The 19,169-nt window shown below is 38.2% G+C and overlaps 2 protein-coding genes and 1 long non-coding RNA gene across 4 annotated transcripts; all 3 read right to left on the bottom strand.

Annotated features, from left to right (window-relative positions):
- Positions 1-2,803: 2,803 nt before the first annotated feature.
- LOC148414920 (solute carrier family 22 member 13-like) lies at positions 2,804-8,704 on the bottom strand. Its single transcript, XM_088429983.1, has 10 exons — positions 8,330-8,704; positions 7,157-7,260; positions 6,933-7,087; positions 5,404-5,572; positions 5,209-5,329; positions 4,143-4,237; positions 3,792-4,006; positions 3,493-3,601; positions 3,074-3,280; positions 2,804-2,914 (listed from the first exon to the last, which is right to left on the bottom strand). The coding sequence occupies exons 1-10, from the start codon at positions 8,702-8,704 to the stop codon at positions 2,881-2,883; spliced, it is 1,584 nt and encodes a 527-aa protein (XP_088286109.1). The 3' UTR covers positions 2,804-2,880.
- A 1,358-nt stretch (positions 8,705-10,062) lies between these two features.
- On the bottom strand, positions 10,063-13,837 carry LOC148414919 (solute carrier family 22 member 13-like). 2 transcript variants are annotated; one of them, XM_088429988.1, is made up of 10 exons: positions 13,466-13,837; positions 13,291-13,394; positions 12,928-13,082; positions 12,641-12,809; positions 12,436-12,559; positions 12,248-12,342; positions 11,352-11,566; positions 11,146-11,254; positions 10,383-10,589; positions 10,063-10,132 (listed from the first exon to the last, which is right to left on the bottom strand). In XM_088429988.1, exons 1-10 carry the CDS (start codon positions 13,835-13,837, stop codon positions 10,063-10,065), a joined length of 1,620 nt encoding a protein of 539 aa, XP_088286114.1. The 2 variants fall into 2 exon arrangements, with proteins under 2 accessions (XP_088286114.1, XP_088286115.1); XM_088429989.1 differs by lacking the exon at positions 10,063-10,132 and having other exon boundaries at positions 10,379-10,589; positions 12,248-12,333; positions 12,415-12,559.
- A 1,554-nt stretch (positions 13,838-15,391) lies between these two features.
- On the bottom strand, positions 15,392-16,700 carry LOC148414918 (uncharacterized). Its single transcript, XR_015867518.1, has 4 exons — positions 16,679-16,700; positions 16,516-16,573; positions 16,267-16,380; positions 15,392-15,714 (listed from the first exon to the last, which is right to left on the bottom strand). It is a non-coding gene; the product is annotated as an uncharacterized LOC148414918 (long non-coding RNA).
- Between the last annotated feature and the right edge of the window lie 2,469 nt (positions 16,701-19,169).

Here is a 19,169-nt window from a genome sequence, read left to right as displayed (position 1 = left end):
TCCACAGTGTCCCCACCTAATGCCACCTAATCCTTGTGAGGATAAGAGACTCTAAGATATGGATAATAATAATAATAATAATAATAATAATAATAATAATAATAATAATAATAATAATAATAATAATAATAATAATAATAATACGTTTTATTCGGCACTCATTCATGCACTCGAACATTCATGCTTTGGTGGTGGTAAAATACTATTGTGGCATTTTTAGAATTTAGCCACAGATGCCCTAGGGGTAGGCTGATGGAAGCGAGTGAAACAAGTGATAGCTTGCTGGATCTGGTCCAAACAGAGATAAACAAGCAAGATGAAAATCCCACAGATGACAGGAGCAGCGAGGCTAGACTTCCACACTAATCCTAAAACAGAGGACTGCAGCGGGCTTTCTCCGAATGATATGCAAGGCTCTCAAGAATCAACAGATGAACTACAAGAAGATTGATGACGACAACACTTTTTTATGCATTCAAGAAGCTTCACAGGCTAGACCTAATACGCTTGATGGGTTTGTCTCCCAGGAGAGTTTAGGACATAGCCCTGTTGATGTGTTCTCCACCACCACTGATGAATCGTTTAGCCTGCTTGACACCCACACACTCACTGGGATTGACACAAAATGAAGAGCTTGCATTAGTTGAGCAAGACAATCAGGGCCTCGTGCCTTTGACAGCTAACAACCTGACTAACATTCGAGAATCAGATTTTGACTTCTTCGGCTCAAATGGGAGTATGCTTACACAGCAACCTACACAAGGCCCACCAACTGCTATCCATGATGATGTTGTTGCAGTAGGCAAAATGCCAATTAGCCCAGAGGTTCTCAGTGCTAGTCCACTGAATGGAATGCTGGACTCTGGTACGACTTCCTCTGTTGCTCCATCACCCCAGGGAGATCTTTTCTCTCTTGGCATTTTGCATCAGAGACACAGTTGTTGCCAAAGTCTCAACAGTCAAGTGGTGCAACTTCACCTTTGGACTGTTTATTGGAAAATAAAACTCCAGAGCAAACTGTAGAGAATGTTGTGACAGACATTAACTGGATGGATGATTTGCTTGGATAAGATCAAGGATCAAACGTGATCACCGTTGAGTTTTTCTTTTCTTTCTTTTTAAGAGTACAATACTGTGATTAGCTAGAACAACAAGATATTATGAGTTGCATTGCTAATTACATTTGCCATTATCGCTATACGTCCTTGTTGAGAGATAGAGCCATCATTGATGCTCAGACAACGTTTTGACTGAGATGTATTGATTGCAAAAGATCTGCAACTGTCGTTCCATCTTTACTCATACATTAGCAATGTAGCGTGTCTCGCGGGAGGTGTTCCAAAAACTTTTTGTTAGACGGGAAGGAAATACAGAAATTGTACCTCTTTAGGAGTGAAACAACTGACACCTGTTTATTCCACACTCACTCCAAAAGCTACCTCTCATCGGCCCACTCTCATGTCATCAACCCGGGACACTGAGTTGTGAGGCAGAAGTGCTAACCACGAGCCGCCCGTCTAAATATTTCTTAATAATAATAATAAAAAAAATCTTTAACTACTTCAGTAATTTTTTAGGACTTTACAAATATTTTAAAAAATGTGTATGGGTATTCGAACATGAAAATTCCTTTACTCCCAATAGATCAAACTTTGTGTGTGTGTGTGTGTGTGTGTGTGTGTGTGTGTGTGTGGTTTGTATTCATATATGTATTCAATATTTTTTGGAAGGAAACAATATTCTGCATAGAAATTCCTATGTGTTGCATTTCTATTCTGCATATTTTTGTTCTCATTAGCGCTGCCAAATAATTGTGAGTATCAGCAGCAGCTCATGCAATGCAACTTTTGGGACGTTTCCCAATCCACATCGTGCCTACAGAAGCGTTGAAAGATTCAAAGAGATTTTCTTGTTACATGTATAGTACTATACCAAACAGTGAAATTCTTACTCTTTTCACTTCCCGCTGCGTGGTCCAGGCGCAACAGAAGCCAAAGTATGGCTAAACTGTAGATGGAGGCTCAAAGTACAAACTTGAGTACAATATCTAATGCAAGCTACTTGTTCAATGGCTTGCTACAGTGGCTTGTTGAGCCCAATGATGCACACGTCTCCTTCTTGCAGATCCATTTTGGTTATGTATCACTTTGAAGCGACATGCAATGAGTGCATTTGGAAGTGCACGGAGAACAGCTCAAAGTGGGTCTCGGTTCAGTTGTTTGCTCTGCAACAAAATTTTGTTTGTGTGTATTCAAAAGCTGCATAAAATGTTCATACCAGCATGGGCAACAAAGCCTTGTCCGTTTGAAGTGGACCAAACAGTGCAGTTGTGAAGAAACCTTAAGATAACATTGCAAAAATATCGACTCTGGTAAATGTTTTTATTACAGCAGGAATTGTTTCAATATATGTTTGTAGCATATATCCATGCACCAATTCTCCATGCTGCCCATCCTCATATGAGTCGGGATGTACTGTAACCTATCCCAGCTGACTTTGAACTTCAGGTACAGCCTGAACCGGTTGTGATTCATCAGCCAGTTGCAGGACAAGACAACAACCATTAGCACTTAGAGATAACTTAGATTTTAGAGTGTTTTACGAACACAACATACACAATCCTGTGACGCGGGAGGAAACACAACACAGGAAGCCAGAGTCCAGATCTGAACCCACGACCTATGAACTGTGACCTGGATGTGTTAACCATAACTAAGTAGACAGGCACAGACGAGATGGATGGATAGATGGACGATGAGTGCATTCCCATACTGACAGTACATGTTTAATATACAGATAGTTATTTATCATTTATGACCATTCAAAGGTATGCAGGATACAAGTTGGCATGGATTTCAGTGAAAGATTCCGACTGACACTTCAGATGGGAAATTTCTTCATTGACTTATTGTTCCTGCAAAAAAAAAAAGAGTATTCAATAAGCATTAGTAGGTGTGCATTCCGTTCAAACCCTGTGGCAGAGAATGTTGGAGTCAGGAGATGGCAAAGATGAGCAGAACATCTATCGATATCTATAAACAGTATATGAGCATATTTTCCTTAAATTATTTACCTGTTGCTTTCAGCCTCATCAAATGAATCTGGTAGCTCTCTCCCTCGCGTCTCAGGAAACACAAAGCAGAGACCCCCACTGACCAGTGTGAGGCCGCTGAAGCATAAGATGGGTATGGACCAGTGGTATATGGCCAACATGTTGACCAATGGAGCGATAAGACCGCCAGCACGACTTGCAATGGAGCCCAAACCAGAAGCGGTTTGTCTGAAGCCAGAAAAATCCCACATGAAACTCAGTCTCACAACTGTCCTATCAAGCTAAATGTTCAAACACCTCATCAAAACAAAACATCTTTTTTCTGCCCTCAGTATTTTATTGTATGTTACTGTATATTAAATGTTTCAGTGCAGTATCAGGTGTGCCAGCACACAGAACAACAGAAAGAAGCGCCAAATGTGCGAAGGGGATTATCTTACCGACAAGATGTTGGGAATAACTCTTGAATATAAACATTACATATGGTTGCAGCCCAAATGATTATAAAGCGTCCTGAGGTGGCCAGTACCGTAAAAACAACGGGATTTCCTGAAATGAGAATGAGTATGAGAATGTGAAAGCAACATATGATTATTTTGTGTTTGTGGACAGTCTATCAATTAACATGATCAATTAACTCAGCCCAAAACCATTTTATTTGAAAATAATGTTTTCAATTGTTAGAAAATACTCATGATCCACACTACCATTGTCAATATGAATGAATTTCCTGCCTTACCTTGATAAAACGCAAGCATCAACATGCACAAGAATCCTCCAATCAAAACTGTTGAAATGAAAGATATTCTTCTCCCCAGTGCTTCCAACAGCCAGACGCAAAACAGCTGAATTGGTATTTCAGACAGTCCAAATATAAACTGTGTCAGGAATATGTTCAAGCCAAAATTCCCCACATTGAATGAAATGCAGTAAATTGCAACATTCATTGAGAACCTGGGGAAAACAAAAACAATTAGTCTGCAAATTATCAGCATGGTTCAATATTTTTCAAAAGAAACAAATAATATGATTCACAGATATTGCTGACTCTTATTCAGTTAACTTACATCAACTGTGTGACTTAACCTACCATATAAATAATATGGCAAAGAAGTATTTACTAAGCAGAGGTGATTGGACGATCATTAAAGAGTTGCTCTTTCTCTCAGTTTCTTTTACAATAATCTGTAATGCACACAAACAAATAAATTTGATAATGTAGCAAGTCATCGGTCCAACACATTTTTGAACTGCTATTTAAATTGCCACAGGGGGGCACCATCCACTAGTAAACACCCCAAGCATATTTAAGGTTGTGTTGGTGCTCTATTTTAACAATCCAAGCGGGCCATTTTTTTGTTGCAAATACTGTATATTGGTGCTAGTCTTATTTGGAAACATGCAGGAATGTTCAGTCTGTGTTGAAGGCATGATGTTGCTGGAACCATGAAGTTTTATATAAAAACACAAACAAAATGCTTCCCTGTACCTGTACCATCTTTCTGCATAAATATCTGATGCTGCAAAAATAGATTCTCTGGTAAAAAAATAATTGTTGGTGCGGATTACTGTATTATCAAGTGCGCATTATACTCCAGAAAATAAGATAACTATTCATGCAGATTTGCCATCATATCTGTATGTTGTATGGTAGACCTGGGTTTGTTGAGAAAATGGTGCTAAACTTGTTTCTTTAATGGTCCAATGACTGAGTTGGCTCATTGTGTTTAAGTGTTCTACCTTTCTCCCCATGTTCAATCAATGGTTGAAAAGTGCATTGGTAATTCTGGCGGTTGTTTCCTTTTTGCGAGTTCATTATAGTAAACCAACTAAAATCTCCTTAAACAAGCACTTAAAAAAGTATGATGTAGTAGGAATAGTGAAGTAGCTAATGCTGACCTGTTGTATGGCTTGGTAATGCATTTTACTTTAAAGTTTCAACAGGAATATTTCTGTCCATTCTACAAAGCAACATTGAGTAGTACTCTATCAACTCACACACGTACTGTAACAATAAATTTAAAAAAAAAAAATCATGTGTTGCATCTGTCATTTTACAAATTTGTTAGTAAAATTTTGTGACCCCACTTTATTGGTGATAGAAGTCCAATGTTTGTTGTGGAAATCACACAACAAGCCAGCCATCGTCTTAATACCTTTTCCAGAAGAGAGTCCGAAAATCTGCGTTTATTGATAGCTGCCACCTTTACAAGCAATTCTTTTGCCTCCTCTGCCCTCCCCCTCTCCAACAACCACCTGGCTGACTCCGGAACGAACCTGATCGTTATGTAAGAGAATTGTGTTAATTATCTTACATTATTGAAATGGTTCAAGGAATGTTTCTTTCTCACCATATATAAATAACAACGACTCCAAGTAGAACAGCAATGATAAGCTGAGCTGTTCTCCAGTCTCTGACAAAGTAGATAAGACCAGCAAGGATAGCCTGTCCAGCAGCACAACATAGTTGAATTGCACAGGTTCCCCATGACCTTTTCGATACGCCAATCCACTCTGTGGCTGTCAGAACAGAGAAACAAAAAAACGTTATTGTTAACATTTGCTGGACATTGTCATTGTCTAGACCAGTGAGACATGAACATAAGCTGTAACTTGAAGAAAGCCCGCTTGATTCTACTTTCTGAATGAACACAGTTCTACACTATCTAGTATGGTTTTGTTGAAAAAAAAAATAAAATACATTTTTCTCTACGGCCACTTTGGAATTCATTTTGTGCTGGTGACAAATGTCATTCACATGTTGACTTAAATGTCTGTCGGCTGGGTTGTCAAACTCCCGTATATATTTTTTTTAATTCTACTAGCTTGAATATTAAAAACAGGTACTTTTACGTAATGCAGTTTATTTAAAAGTATTACAAATCCACATTCGTCCTCAACTAGAAACATTATATAACATCCCAACATCATTACTTATACAACTAGTGGTAGCAAATTGGTTAAAATATAAAAAAGTTTCTCGCAGTCCTTGCTTTGTGTTAAAAAATATGCATGTTCTTGCAGTCCTAGTTTTGTGATAAAAAATATGCAATATCTACATCAATGTGAATATAATTTAGGTATGCCCATCTCTGATTTGTATATTTATTTATTTTATTATCACATTGTAGGTACAATATGGTGGTATAAATCAGTAAATAGCTGCTTAAAATGAATGTAAAGTACAATATACAAAGCAAGCAACAAAAGTTTGAGCATTTCATCGAATTTCTGACATCAGTTTCCCTTAAAGTCGCATTGTGTAGAATTGACAATTGCCTGTCCGCAATACAAAGAAGCCACAGATCTTTTTCACGCTCCTTTCAAATGTAAATTATTGTTGTATTGCAATATCTTGCTGACGCTTTCCTTCTGAGTGTTTGGTGAGTGAACCTAAATGCATACAATATCTTGTTATCATAACTCCCAAACCATTCGTTTTACACCGTAGTTAAATTCGTTTGTGACCCACCCTCCCCTCCCCGCCCCTTCCTTCCCCTTTTTTTTATTTACAATTGGCATAAAAACTTTCTATTTCAACTTTTTCCGTTTGCAGTTGGCATACAAACCAGAAACTCGGTAGGCTGCACACAAGACACAAACTGACACCCAAAGCATGATTTGAATCACGTTGGCAAAAGTTTTTCTCCTTTGTTTTCCGTAGCTAAAACAAAATCACGACGGCCCCCATCTGAGCGGTTCTCCCCATGTAATATAAATTGCAATTACTAGACCCACAATTATGTATAAATATATGTTGATTTGATGAAAGACATTTATTTACACTTTTTTATTATATAAGTGGGTTTTTAAAATAAATAATCCCTTTAACACATAAATAGTCAATGGTTGATGATAAGAAACAATCATATTACTTTACCCAATATAATGCCATTTAGCCGAAAACCTCCAAGGCCAAGGCCCATCAAAAACTGGGAGATCAGGTACAGAAGATAGTTGGGGCAAAATGATGTTGCGGTGGTAAAAATGAGGCTGAGAAGCAGTGTAATCTGAACTGCTCGTTTGCGACCAAACCTAGAAAAGACAAACCCCATTCAGGACAGTACGTGCATGAGGTTACTCATGAGACATTTTTTTACTTACGATTCAGCGAAAGGTCCAAATAAGAGACAACCGAGCAAAATGCCAGACATCATCACGGTTTGTGCCACTTGAAGTAAATTAGCCCTGTCACATACAAGATCAAACTACAACAAGGAAAGAAGTCCATTAAAAAAAAAAAGTAAATTTAGTAGTGGTTTGTCAAAAAAAATTGATTCACAAAACGATCAAGATTCTCGTTTACTACGATTCAGAATTGATATACATCTATTATCTGAACTACATGATTATCGGTTTTATAAATTAAAACCCAAATCCACTTCCTACAAACCAGCTTCCATTTACAGTTAACTACAACATTTAACTTTACCTTACACGCCAATGGTATGCTGCCAAGGCCAACTTCAAACTACACACATATGACAAAGCAATGCCCGTAGTTCGCTTTTATTTTGAAGTTGGCCTTCCCAGAGGTGGATGCTACCAGATAGCTCTACTCCCCTTGACTCCGTCTTATTGCCATCACATCAAGTCTTACCCACCATCAACAAACCACCATTGAAAAAAATCATATTCAAAACTGATTGAGGTGAGTTGCATTGTCATTTTATGACACAGCACAGGTCTTCAGCATTAGTGTTTACTCCTTGGTGCTTTCAAATGCAGTTGGACATTTCCGACTCTGAAAAAAACCCTCCATCTTTGCATTAAACCTTCATAACTACAAATATCTAAACAATATAGGTTTTCTATCAGTCTATAAAAGCTAAAGTATGGTGAAAGTACTTATTTTGATATTTTACTGAATTATAATAACTGCTTCATTAAGTATGTTTATAATACCTAATCAAACAGCGTCCATCTTCCATTCTGTTGGTTGATGTCAGTGAATCAAAATGAAGTGCAAAGTAGCATTTGTGGTCTACACACTGTTTTAGTGGAAAAAGGCATTTGCCTTGTGATTGAAAACTTAAGAAAGTAAAAAAAAAAAGACACTTGACTCTTGCCATTTGTCATTCTGTTGCCAAGCTAAATGAAATAGATTATTCCGGTTCTTTGCACATCTATAGATTGAAGCAGAAATCACTGTAAATCAAATCATGTTAAATCAAAAATGGATTCTGAATTCAATTGGATATCCAAAGATCCGAATTAAATTGAATCATTTCCCACCTCTAATATTTGGAGAATGTTGTCACATCAACAGTCACTTACATCAGTGACTATTGTGGCAGTATAAAGTGAACTGTCGTACACCCAACCATTCTGGCACACTGTGGTCTCATTGAGTCCGTGCTCTTGGATGGCTTCAATGTCCCAGTCCACCGGCACAAACATACGGCACCTGCTGAAAGAACCATCGGGCTCCCGGGGAACGGTCAAGTTCAGCTTCTCATCCAACGTCAGGTTAGCGTCTGCCTTGAGGATCCAATCTGTGTTGCAATGTCGCTTTGGATCGGACTCGATGAAAAATACACAGGCAAACTCAAAAGATAAAAAGACATTCGGTATGCTCAGTGCACAAATGATGAGCTTCTGGAAAATTCCGAATTCCCCGATGTTCTGTAGGATGTCTCCAAAAGTGGCCATGTTCAGGGAAGCGTACTCAACAGAAGGGTCATCAATATCCTCTGGTCTAACATGCCACACTGAGTTAAAAATAAACTGACTTACAACTCAGGCTGGTTGGTCATTTTTCCAGAGTTTGGAACCTGTCATACTCCTTTTCAAATTCACCCAATGTTCTTGAACACAATACGATCCCAAAGCGGTGGCTGATACTTTGCATTGTACCCTTGTCTGCAATATGTGATTACTGTCGCATAATAACAGTGTACTTTGAAACCACGTTAGATAACAAAGTGTTGTAGATCTTTCGTTGGTTTTACTGCATGTGTAAGTTCTCTCAGGGTGTCAAAATGCATTGGTACATAACAATCAAGTGAAAATAGCAGTGGTGTCAAAAGCTATCTTTTGTTGATTTGGTTTTTATTGAAATTTTTCTTGTAAATTCACACATCCATTTGGAGATTCTGAACTCCTTGCTTACAAAGATATTTACACTTAGTTTAAGTATTTATACACCATATATATATATTTATACATACCATAATAACACTAAACTTCAAAACAAACACAGCATATAACAAGTAATGCATATACAGTATGTCATTGCAAGGTCCATAGTTGGCTTTTATTTTGATATCGGTAGTACAGTGCTGGGTACTACCAAGTAGCTTTACTCCACCTCATGACTTTATTTCTATTGCCATCTTTTCACATCTGTCAACGCTGTCAACACTCCACCATTAAAAATCATATCAATCACTGATTAAGGGTTAGGATGTTTTTGTGGAAACATGTATTTTCCTTAAAATTACGCCCCTAATTGCCATTTGGGGTAATGGCAATTAGTAGTAGGGAAAGGCAAAATGTTTTTGGCCGTGGCGTAGAACTGGTCATGTTGGGGGTATCAGGTTATAGTTTGACAACAATGAAAATGAATATGTCTGATGAAAGGTCTTGTTTGTCCTTGTGTAAAAAATTTCAACAAATTGTATGTAAATAAATATTCAATTGAAACCAGCAAAGTGGACTTTTCCATCCTTTACTCACACGCCAAATCAAATCACTGGCAACCATGACAACATTACAATATGTATTTAATATATTTTAATTAAGCTTTCAAAATTGCTGTTTATTTTTAAATAATTGTTTTTGATTAACCTTATTATATGCAGGATGTGAAAATAAAAATACAGCTCAGTCAACTTATTATGCTCTTACCTGGATTGGCAGGTCTCTTATAGAAGATGGGAGGAGGAACTCACCAAAATGTGCATGAACATATTTATTTCTTCAGTATACATGATTACCCAAATAAAATAACTTTCATGTGTGCTTCATATAGTAACCTTGTATACACACAATAAAGCATACAACATAGATCAAAGTTTGGTAGCTTTTCTTCTCTTTTGACTCAGATGCAAGTCTGTGCCTGTCTTCTTTGTACCATTTCTGTAAGACAACATACAGAGTAATGCAGAAAATGTATGATCATTTAACTTTTTTTGTTATTGACTAATAGGGATTGTATTAAAATAATGAAAGCCTAATTCATAAACAAATAGAAATTGTTTTACTAAGGGCTAGCGGAGACTAGCACGTTAGTCTGCCACGACCAGTGTAGTGTCCACAGACTATCAATGATCTACAGAACATCTAAAGTCATGCTGATACATGACCACAGTTGCATTAGTTGGATTACCTATTGTCCTGGACGTCACTAGTAGAATCAGGCAATTCTTTCCTCCTGGTTTCAGGAAGAAGGAAACCAAGAGCTGCACTGAACACTGTGAGGCTGCTGAAAATAATGATGGGGATGGACACGTGGTATACGGCCAGCATGTTGACCAGTGGAGCCAGCAGTCCGGCTGCTCTCATCGCTATGGCCCCACAACCAACAGCCGTTTGCCTGCCAAGAAATGACCATTTAAATGTCTTTTTTTTTTTTTTTTTTTGCAATTCACAACATTTTTTAGTTCAGTCTTTTGTTTGTTTTTATTTTTTCTATGTCTCAACATTAAGTGACATCCATCCATTCATCCATCTTCTTTATTCGTTTATCTTGACTTGGGTCACAGGCGTGCTGGTGCCTATCCCAACTGTTTTCGAGCAGTAGGCGGGGGACACCCTGAACTGTTTGACAGCCGATCGCAATGCACGCAAAGATGAATGACGAATCGCACTCACAAACACACTATCCCTATTCCCTACCATGCATGATTCAGGGATTGTTTGAGGAAATCTGAGTGTCCAGAGAAAACCCACACCGGCATGCAAAATCCACAAAGGAAGGCCGGAGCCAGAATCTATCCCGGGACTTCTGAACTGACATGCTAACCTTTCTTCCACCACGCCACCCAGGAAGTTACATACAGTATGTAAAATATCCGCTTCTTGCCCCAACACAAATTCACAGTGACCCTGTAGAGGATGAACAATAAATAAAACTTAGATCATTTGCTTACCTGACTGAAGTGGGAAACAGCTCTTGAGAGTAGACCATACAAATCGATGTTGCCCCATTTAAAAAGAATTTTCCTGCTGTTACAAGAGCCGTAATAACAGCAGCATTGTCTAGAAAGAGAGTTCATGTTCATAAAATAGAATGGTGTGTGAAAAATACCGTATGGCTGATACCAAAAATGCTTCATAGGAGGGAATAGCAAAGTACCTTGTGAGAAAGCCAGGGTCAAGAAGCAAACAAACCCACCAATCAGAAGTGCTAAAATGAGGGATATTTTTCTCCCCAACAGTTCCAAAACCCAAATGCAGAGGAGGTGTACGGGTATTTCAGCGACGCCAAAGATGAACTGAACCAGAAAGATGTCCAAACCAAATTTACCCACATTCAGAATGAGACAGAAGTAGCCTAGGTTCACCGAAAACCTTAAGGAGAAAATAAAACAATAATGACATGTTAAAACATTCAATTACCATTTTGAGTGCTAGGACATGACTTAACTACACTGACAATGACATTCAGTACCTGGAGCCGGTGTTTACTAATGGCTTGGGCTCCAATATAGCTGCATTTAGCGAAACCTTAGCCATTAGCTAGCAACACTAAATTGACCCGTGTAGGATGCCGAAATCCCGTTTAACATACAATGCTGTCTCAAAGTTGTTGTTTCAGCCAGCAAATTCATCTCTTAGGAACAATTTATGGTGAAAGATTTGTCTAAAATGTAATGTTTCTAGAGAAGAACGTAATGTGATGCTAAGCACAGTTTAAACTTGAGTAAAATAAAAACTGATCATCAAAAATTTAGAAACATCGTTCTTTCATAATTACCTGAAATTGCATTTTGCCGTGTGTGTTTATACCCCCCCCCCCCAAATAAAAATGTATTTTAATACTTGATCGAGTTTCGATAAGAATTTTCTGTAGGATACCCAATTAATTTATTACTGTATCCCTACTATGAAGCCCAAAAAGTATTTGTTTAATATCTCCATAATATGTCCATTATTCACATACAGTGATCACACAGTCAAAACACAAACCACGAAATGACAAGACAGATAATGTGGACGATCTACATTTTAAATTGAGCTTTGATCACCTACCATGCAAAACACACAATGAACAAATATTTCAGTAAGATTGGTGTGGTAAAAATGATCTTCATTGCTCCATCTTGCGTTTGCACTTTCTCATTTCCCTGTAAATGTGTAATAAAGAAAGGGAAACAAATGATTAAACTCTGGGGTAAAAGTCAAACGTTTTCTGAAACGTGATGGCAATCAAAACTTACCATGCAGTCAAGCATATACTCGGGGGTCTCCTTTTTATTTATTGCTGCCACTTTCCTGATCAAATTCTTTGCTTCCTCGATTCTTCCTTTGCTCAACAACCATCTCACAGATTCAGGAATCCACCTTGAATAATTTCAAACATTTGAGTAACTTTGCTGCCCGAATGTTGACTTATGCAGAATTCTCTCACATTTCAGTACATACCAAACATAGAGGCAGACGACAAAGTAGACTGCCGCCAGCCCATATTGTATTATCCTCCAGTAGCGAACTTTATAAATCAGTCCAGCCAGAGCACATTGCCCCAGAGCGGCGAACATTTGGCTCATACATGAGGGAAATGACCTCTTGGTGACCCCAATCCACTCCGTGGCTACAAATACATTTTAACACACCAATCAGACAGAGAATAAACTGCATCCTGTTTTTTTTAGAAGGCGCGCATGGTAACATTTGGTGTGAAAACCAACCACTGGTTTCATTAACCATACCTAATACAGTAGAGTTAATTCTATATCCTGCAAGACCAATTCCAACCAGGAACTGCGCAATGATGTACACGTAGAAATTTGGCGACGCGCCGCATACAATATTGCATATGAGTAGGATCACCGCAGGAATCTGAGTGGTTTTCAGACGGCCAAATCTAAATGTGACAGTAAAATAAAGAGCTATTTGATTATTCTCATACATAGTCAAAGCTTGTTCATTAAAATAATTTTTTAATCAACAGCGTTCCAAAAAAATAAGCTTTATATATGTGGACCTCAGTAGAAATTCAGTAGAAAGAAGTCAATCCAGATTTTACTTGAAGTAGGTCCCAGTATTTTTGTCATTAGAGTGTATTCACTTACGGTTCAAGAACTGGCCCAAAAATAATGGAACCACAAAGTATACCACCCATGAAGATTGTCTGTGCAATTGAAGGCATGTCGGACATGTCGCAGACAAGATCAAACTGCAAGGCAAAAGTCACAGAATCAGCATGACTTCATCAATGAGAACACACAAGCCCATATAGTCACTTACATCGGTTACTATCGTGGTCTCATATTTTGTGTGTGAGTACACCCAACCATTCTGACACACTGTAGTCTCGTTGAGTCCATACTTTCTGATGGCTCCAATGTCCCAGTCCACCGGAACAAACATGCGACATCTGCTGAAAGAAGCATTTTGCTCTCGAGGAAGGGTCAGGTTCAGCTGCTCATCCAACGTCAAGTTGGGATCAGCCTTACGGATCCAGTTCGTGTTACAATGACGATCTGGATCTGACTCGATAAAAAGAAAACTAGAAAAACACAAAGGCAGTAAAGAATTTGGAAAGGTTAGTGCAAAAAGAATAATCTTCTGAAAAATTCCAAATTCTCCAATGGCACGTAGAACCTCTCCAAAACCCATTTTTTGACCTGTGAGACAAAGTGGCAAATCGCTGTGTTAAGGTTCAAGCAACTGAATATTTAACACTCAATGAGTTAATGTTTGACGGACAGTGCAGTCCATACTTTTGGTTTTAAATAAGAAAACAACATAGGTGACATCATTCGATTAGTCAGTTTTACCAGACGTTGATTAGATCACATTTGAAAATGTTTTTTCTCTTGCCTTTACCTACCACAAATCTCAAATCACACGTGTTGCTTTCATGGAACAGTTAAAGATCTGCACATCATGTTGGAATGGAAGGAATCTAATATACACATATATAGATGTACTCCTGTGGTGCTTGGAAGGCTATCTGTGGTGACGTTGGTGACCAGTGCAATGAGACTTTATTAGCATTGCATGACAGTGCGTGTTTAGCAATCATGCCACCAAAACGTGTCCTCGCCATGAGAGTGGCTAAACATCCACTAGAAATCCTAACAATATTAACTCAACTCATCTTGAATTTATTTATAGAAAACTTGAAATACAAATGCTGCTGAAATAAGGTGCTGCACCTAAATCAAACTTAAGACAGTTGGACCTATTTTATTGAAACATATAATCGGGGGGATTCAGCTTCTCAGAATTTGACAAAAAAAATAGATGCAGAAGGAGTGTGCTATTTCCGATGCACCAAACAGAAATTTAACCGGGAAAATATTTTCATCAAGTTTAGTCACTTAAAGAAAAGACAAATGTGAGCGACAAATCCTCAAAGGGAAATCAAATAATAAACACGAATGTTCTCATCTGGCAAAACATATGATGGATGATATTTCAAATGTTCAGCAAGATTGCTGAGGAAAGATCCATTTTTATTGATCCCCTTTCAAATGACTTTTTGTCTCTGTGATTCAACATTGGAACAAATTATTAGACCCCAGCATACTCCAGTACCGGGCATGCAATTTCAAAAGGTAGGTGTCTTTTTCCATGTCGGATAAGAACATACAACACCATACCAATACAAAAAAAGCATCGGCGCATCAACACAAGCACATATGATTTTGATTTGACATATGATATGACCCGAAAAATACTGTTATACTTTTGAATCGCTGTTGAGGCCCTTTTTTTTTCAAAAAAGAAAATGACTACATCACACTTCCTGCTCAATGACAAACGTCATGTACTGTATGTCCAATCAAGTTGCCCCTCCTCGTCTAATCAGTCGTGAGTCCCCTGCCGCCCCCACCGCTTCCGGTTTGTTGTCAAAATATTATTATGCTACGTTCACACCGAACGCGATGGAGGTGTAAATGCCGACTGTAAATTGATAAATTGAATCAAATCCCATCATAACTCTTTGAAATAAAATCATCCTCAAATTTGCTCGGAAACCATATCAAAACATCTTTTGTGGGGATGCACATCCAGTTTTATAAATGTACACACAAACAGAAACACACTTCCGATAAATTATTTTCTGATTGACTTTAAACTGTATAGAGAATAATTGACAAAAGGCTCTATCACATTCATACCACTCACAGTTCACAAAACAGCTGAGTAAATCCGAGGCCAATATGTCTGCATGATTGTATTTATTCAAAGCCGAAAGTGAAGGACAGATGACTTTTGAGGATTTTCATTCAATCAAAAAGTAGCTATGGGATGCTTGACCATAGGATTTCTTTCCCAGGTGGAGCATGTGATTTGATAGAGCACTAGAACTATGGAATGTTGCAAGAATTAGCAGGCATCACTCTGAAAAGTGACAGATATTTTCCTCTAGTGTGGTCAGGCCTCATTGCACAAGTCAGTTGAGCAGCAGGTTGCCCCTTCATTGTGCGGACTTGCAAGAAGTAGATCGCATGCGTGACTTGTCAGGCATCCCTGATGTTCAGTATCTGATGGAGGAAGCAAAGAAAAAAGAAACATGAAGAGAATAAACACCAGCCTGATACACTTAGTATAATGTGGATCATCTAAAGCAGTGGTCCCCAACCACCGGTCCGCATGGGCTGCACCCGAAATAATGATGTTTTCGTCTAACAGTTTATTCATTTGTATTTTTTAATATTTGAACACATTTTCCTTGAGATTTTAACAAAAACCAAAAGATTTTTGCCCACAATTTGCGGGCCATTTGACTAAACCATTTATGATATCAGGTTTTGCCACTGTGAGCATCAGCAATGTTTTTACATCACCCTTTCTGATGCATCCCAGTCTCTGAGCAGGTTCCAGTAATGGCCAAGTCTTTGGGTCAAGCATATCCACTAGGATTTCATCATGTATATGATGCTTAAAATGTAGTTTCTCCAGTACTACCAGTTGGAACGCACTACATGGTCTTTGTAGTTGGAAATGGAAACTAATTGTTATAATGCAAGAAAGCCAAACTTAACTTAGCATATTTTAAAACACACGTGATTTAAAACGATTTAAAACACACTTACGGATGTGGTGTGCAGGATTTCCACAGACTGTTTCTTCGTCCATGCAGTGCTGCTCAACTAGAAGACATTCGTCATGCGGTCCGGGCATGCACATGTGGCACTTCAGACTTTCACCTAAAAAGCAAAATACAAAGAATTTATGGGGCTTACTTTAAACCTGAATGAACAACAAATGAATCCTGTGACTTTATCGCGTGTGTTCCAGCTCCCTCTGATGCCTGGCTATCCTTTAAAATCCAAAACCCTCACCTGCTGTGAAGAGCAGGATGACACTCAAAGTCAAGATCAGAAGCTTCATTGTGCTTTTCTGTGAGAGAAAATGTTACAATTAACAGTGCACAGTACAACAAATGGTAAATGGTTAAAAAGTTCAAACAATATATTGCGTGCATAGTTCAGCTACAGTACTTACATTTTTGACCTGTAGTCGCGTTCTGCCAGTCAACGGTACCAGTTTCTTAGCTTTCGTTCTTTTATATATCTTTTCATATTTACTCATCATGTTTACACACTCAATTTCATCTCCAAACATGTTCTTGTTCTCCACCCAATGAAGATTAATAATAAGACAAACACATGAAACGGGCAGCACATTTGATGAGTGAGAGATTTATGGTTGTGTAAACCAGACGTTCTCAATGTTTTTTTCAGTGACATACTGTGAAGGAAATCATATATTAGGTTGTTATCATTATGTGCTTATTTCTTGTCTAGAACAGTGTGCATTGCTATCCATGTGTGCAGTCCGAGTTCATCTCGCCCCAGTCCTTAGATAAAGCTGTTGACGCAGGAAAGTGTGAGCTGGGACCTTGGCCCAGCTGTTGGTGGCGCCCAACTGGCTCTTTCTATTAGGTCTTGTAATGTGCAATGCTTTGCTGAATTAATAAAAACCAGACAGGGGCGCTTGGGCAGTTGGAGAACACACGAGTTCATTTGTCCAAGCTTTTTCCTTATCCATGGTATAGAAAAGTCAATCTTGGCTGGTCTGAGTTACTCTTTTTGCTGCTTAGTAGCTAGGCTTGTCCTCGTCTTCTTTTAGAGATTTCTCTGACACATATCCACTGTGAAATATCTTTTCAGTCAAGTACCCTATAACCAGTGATAAACATTTAGGGTTTAAAAAAAAAAAAAAAGACTTAAAACATGCCATCAATGTCTGATTTATTAAACTTTAGACCGCTTCAAACTTCATTTGTATAGGTCCACAAAAAAGAATCAACCTAAGGTGTCCTCTTTTGGATCATAGAAGAAATCTATTATCAAAAAGAAATACCTTAATTATTAATACATAATTTTTCACATAAAAAATAATCAATATATAGTGTCAGACCTGTTATAAAAAATACTAATGATTATAAATAGATATTTGTCCACAGAAAAATATTAAGCTGAAAGCATCCTGTTTTGGGGTTACAGGAGAGATCTGTTCACAGTGAAAAGTCAATAACTTCATTATTAGTAAATATTTGTCCACCCCAGATCAACATAAAGTGTCAGACTTCAAAAAGATATCATTATAAATATAATTACATAATTATAAATATGTGTCCATGGAAAAATATTCAACTTAAAGTGTCCTTTTTTTGGGATCATAGTAGAGATGTGTTGACAACAATGAATCATTAACTTGAAAGGTAACGAGAGGCGGCACATGTCAATTTGGGTCGTACAATTTTAGTGTGGGGGACAAGCTTTTTACAATAATGAAATTGAATAACCTACTGAACAAAAAAATATTTTTTGAACTTATTTTCCTGAAATAATTAATTGAAACAATCAATTAATTCAATAGTTATTTTTAAAGATTTTTTGATTGTTTTATTTAAAATGTGTCTGTCTGTCTGTCTGCCTGTCTGTCTGTCTGTCTGTCTGTCTGTCTATCCTTCCTTCCTTCTTTCCTTCCTTCCTTCCATCCTTTCTTTCTTTCTTTCTTTGGAAAATACTCTGGAATTGAGGACAGAACTATTCAGTTGATAAGTTTTACAGAGTTCAAAATGGAACCCACTTCCGACACAATTTGTCACAGAACTGAGGAGTAGAGTAGTAGCCTCAGCTTGAATTTTGGGTCTGTGAAATATGTGAATATTTTCCACAACACTGGTGATCCAGGCCAGAGATGGTTGAAACATCCCATATCTGGCACCAGGTTTAGATGAAAAGAAAAGGATTCTCTCTCTCAAGATGAAATAATACAGAAAACTTCACATGGTAATACCGGGCATGCAACCACATCATTAAGAGTTTGTCCAGACCAGGGGTCGCCAAAGTCGGTCCTCGGGGGCTGCTGCCCTGCATGTTCTCCAGGTTTCTTTCCCCGACACACCTGATTCAAATGATCAGGTCATCAGCAAGCTTCAGGTGGGTCGGAGAAAGAAACCTGGAAAAAATGCAGGACAGCGGCCCTCCAGGACCGAGTTTGGAGACGCCTGGTCTAGACGTTCTTTTATCCGCGTCTTCTCAAATATGTACTCATCAATCATCTATCCAAATTATTATTGTGAGCAATATTGACACTTCACAAGGAGCTGGTGAGATGAGACAAAATTACAGACAGCCTTGTTTGTTCTTGTGGAATATGTGAAAACACCTTCAAGGGGAGTTGGCACTTTGGGTTTTGAGAGCTTTTAATCATTTAAATGTGTGTGTTTCACACCTTCCATCTGGCAAAAAAAAAAACCCACTATTTCCACAAAGCACCGACATGAATTTTATTATCTGTAAGGTGATTTTTATGGGGGGGGTCCTTCCTATACATGAATGAAATCCCTCCACCGATGTCCTATATCCTCACTTGGATCTCAGCTGATTGTTGTTTGAGCTTATGCAGTGAACCTCAGTTCAAAGTACCAACTCTTTGAAGCCCTGGGAAAACATGCAGGGGAGCACTGCTGCTGGGTACTCCA

The sequence above is a fragment of the Hippichthys cyanospilos genome, chromosome 12, assembly GCF_059441005.1.
Source record: "Hippichthys cyanospilos isolate Australia breed blue-spotted pipefish chromosome 12, RoL_Hcya_1.0, whole genome shotgun sequence".
NCBI classification, from domain to species: Eukaryota; Metazoa; Chordata; class Actinopteri; order Syngnathiformes; family Syngnathidae; genus Hippichthys; species Hippichthys cyanospilos.
The sequence above is the reverse complement of the archived record's forward strand: the minus strand, read 5'-3'. Positions and strand labels throughout refer to the sequence as shown.

What these genes read in the sequence shown, in the direction of transcription:
- LOC148414920 (XM_088429983.1), bottom strand. Translation starts at nt 8,704, where the DNA reads ATGGCCACTTTTGGAGACATCCTACAGAACATCGGGGAATTCGGAATT. An exon ending in TTTGGACCTTTCGCTGAATC is followed by an intron (nt 7,088 to 7,156) that starts GTAAGTAAAAAA and finishes TGTCTTTTCTAG; the next exon opens with GTTTGGTCGCAAACGAGCAG. An exon ending in GATGAGGCTGAAAGCAACAG is followed by an intron (nt 2,915 to 3,073) that starts GTAAATAATTTA and finishes TTTTTTTTGCAG; the next exon opens with GAACAATAAGTCAATGAAGA.
- LOC148414919 (XM_088429988.1), bottom strand. Translation starts at nt 13,837, where the DNA reads ATGGGTTTTGGAGAGGTTCTACGTGCCATTGGAGAATTTGGAATTTTT. An exon ending in AGACCACGATAGTAACCGAT is followed by an intron (nt 13,395 to 13,465) that starts GTAAGTGACTAT and finishes TTTGCCTTGCAG; the next exon opens with TTTGATCTTGTCTGCGACAT. An exon ending in GACCCTGGCTTTCTCACAAG is followed by an intron (nt 11,255 to 11,351) that starts GTACTTTGCTAT and finishes CTCTCTTTCTAG; the next exon opens with ACAATGCTGCTGTTATTACG.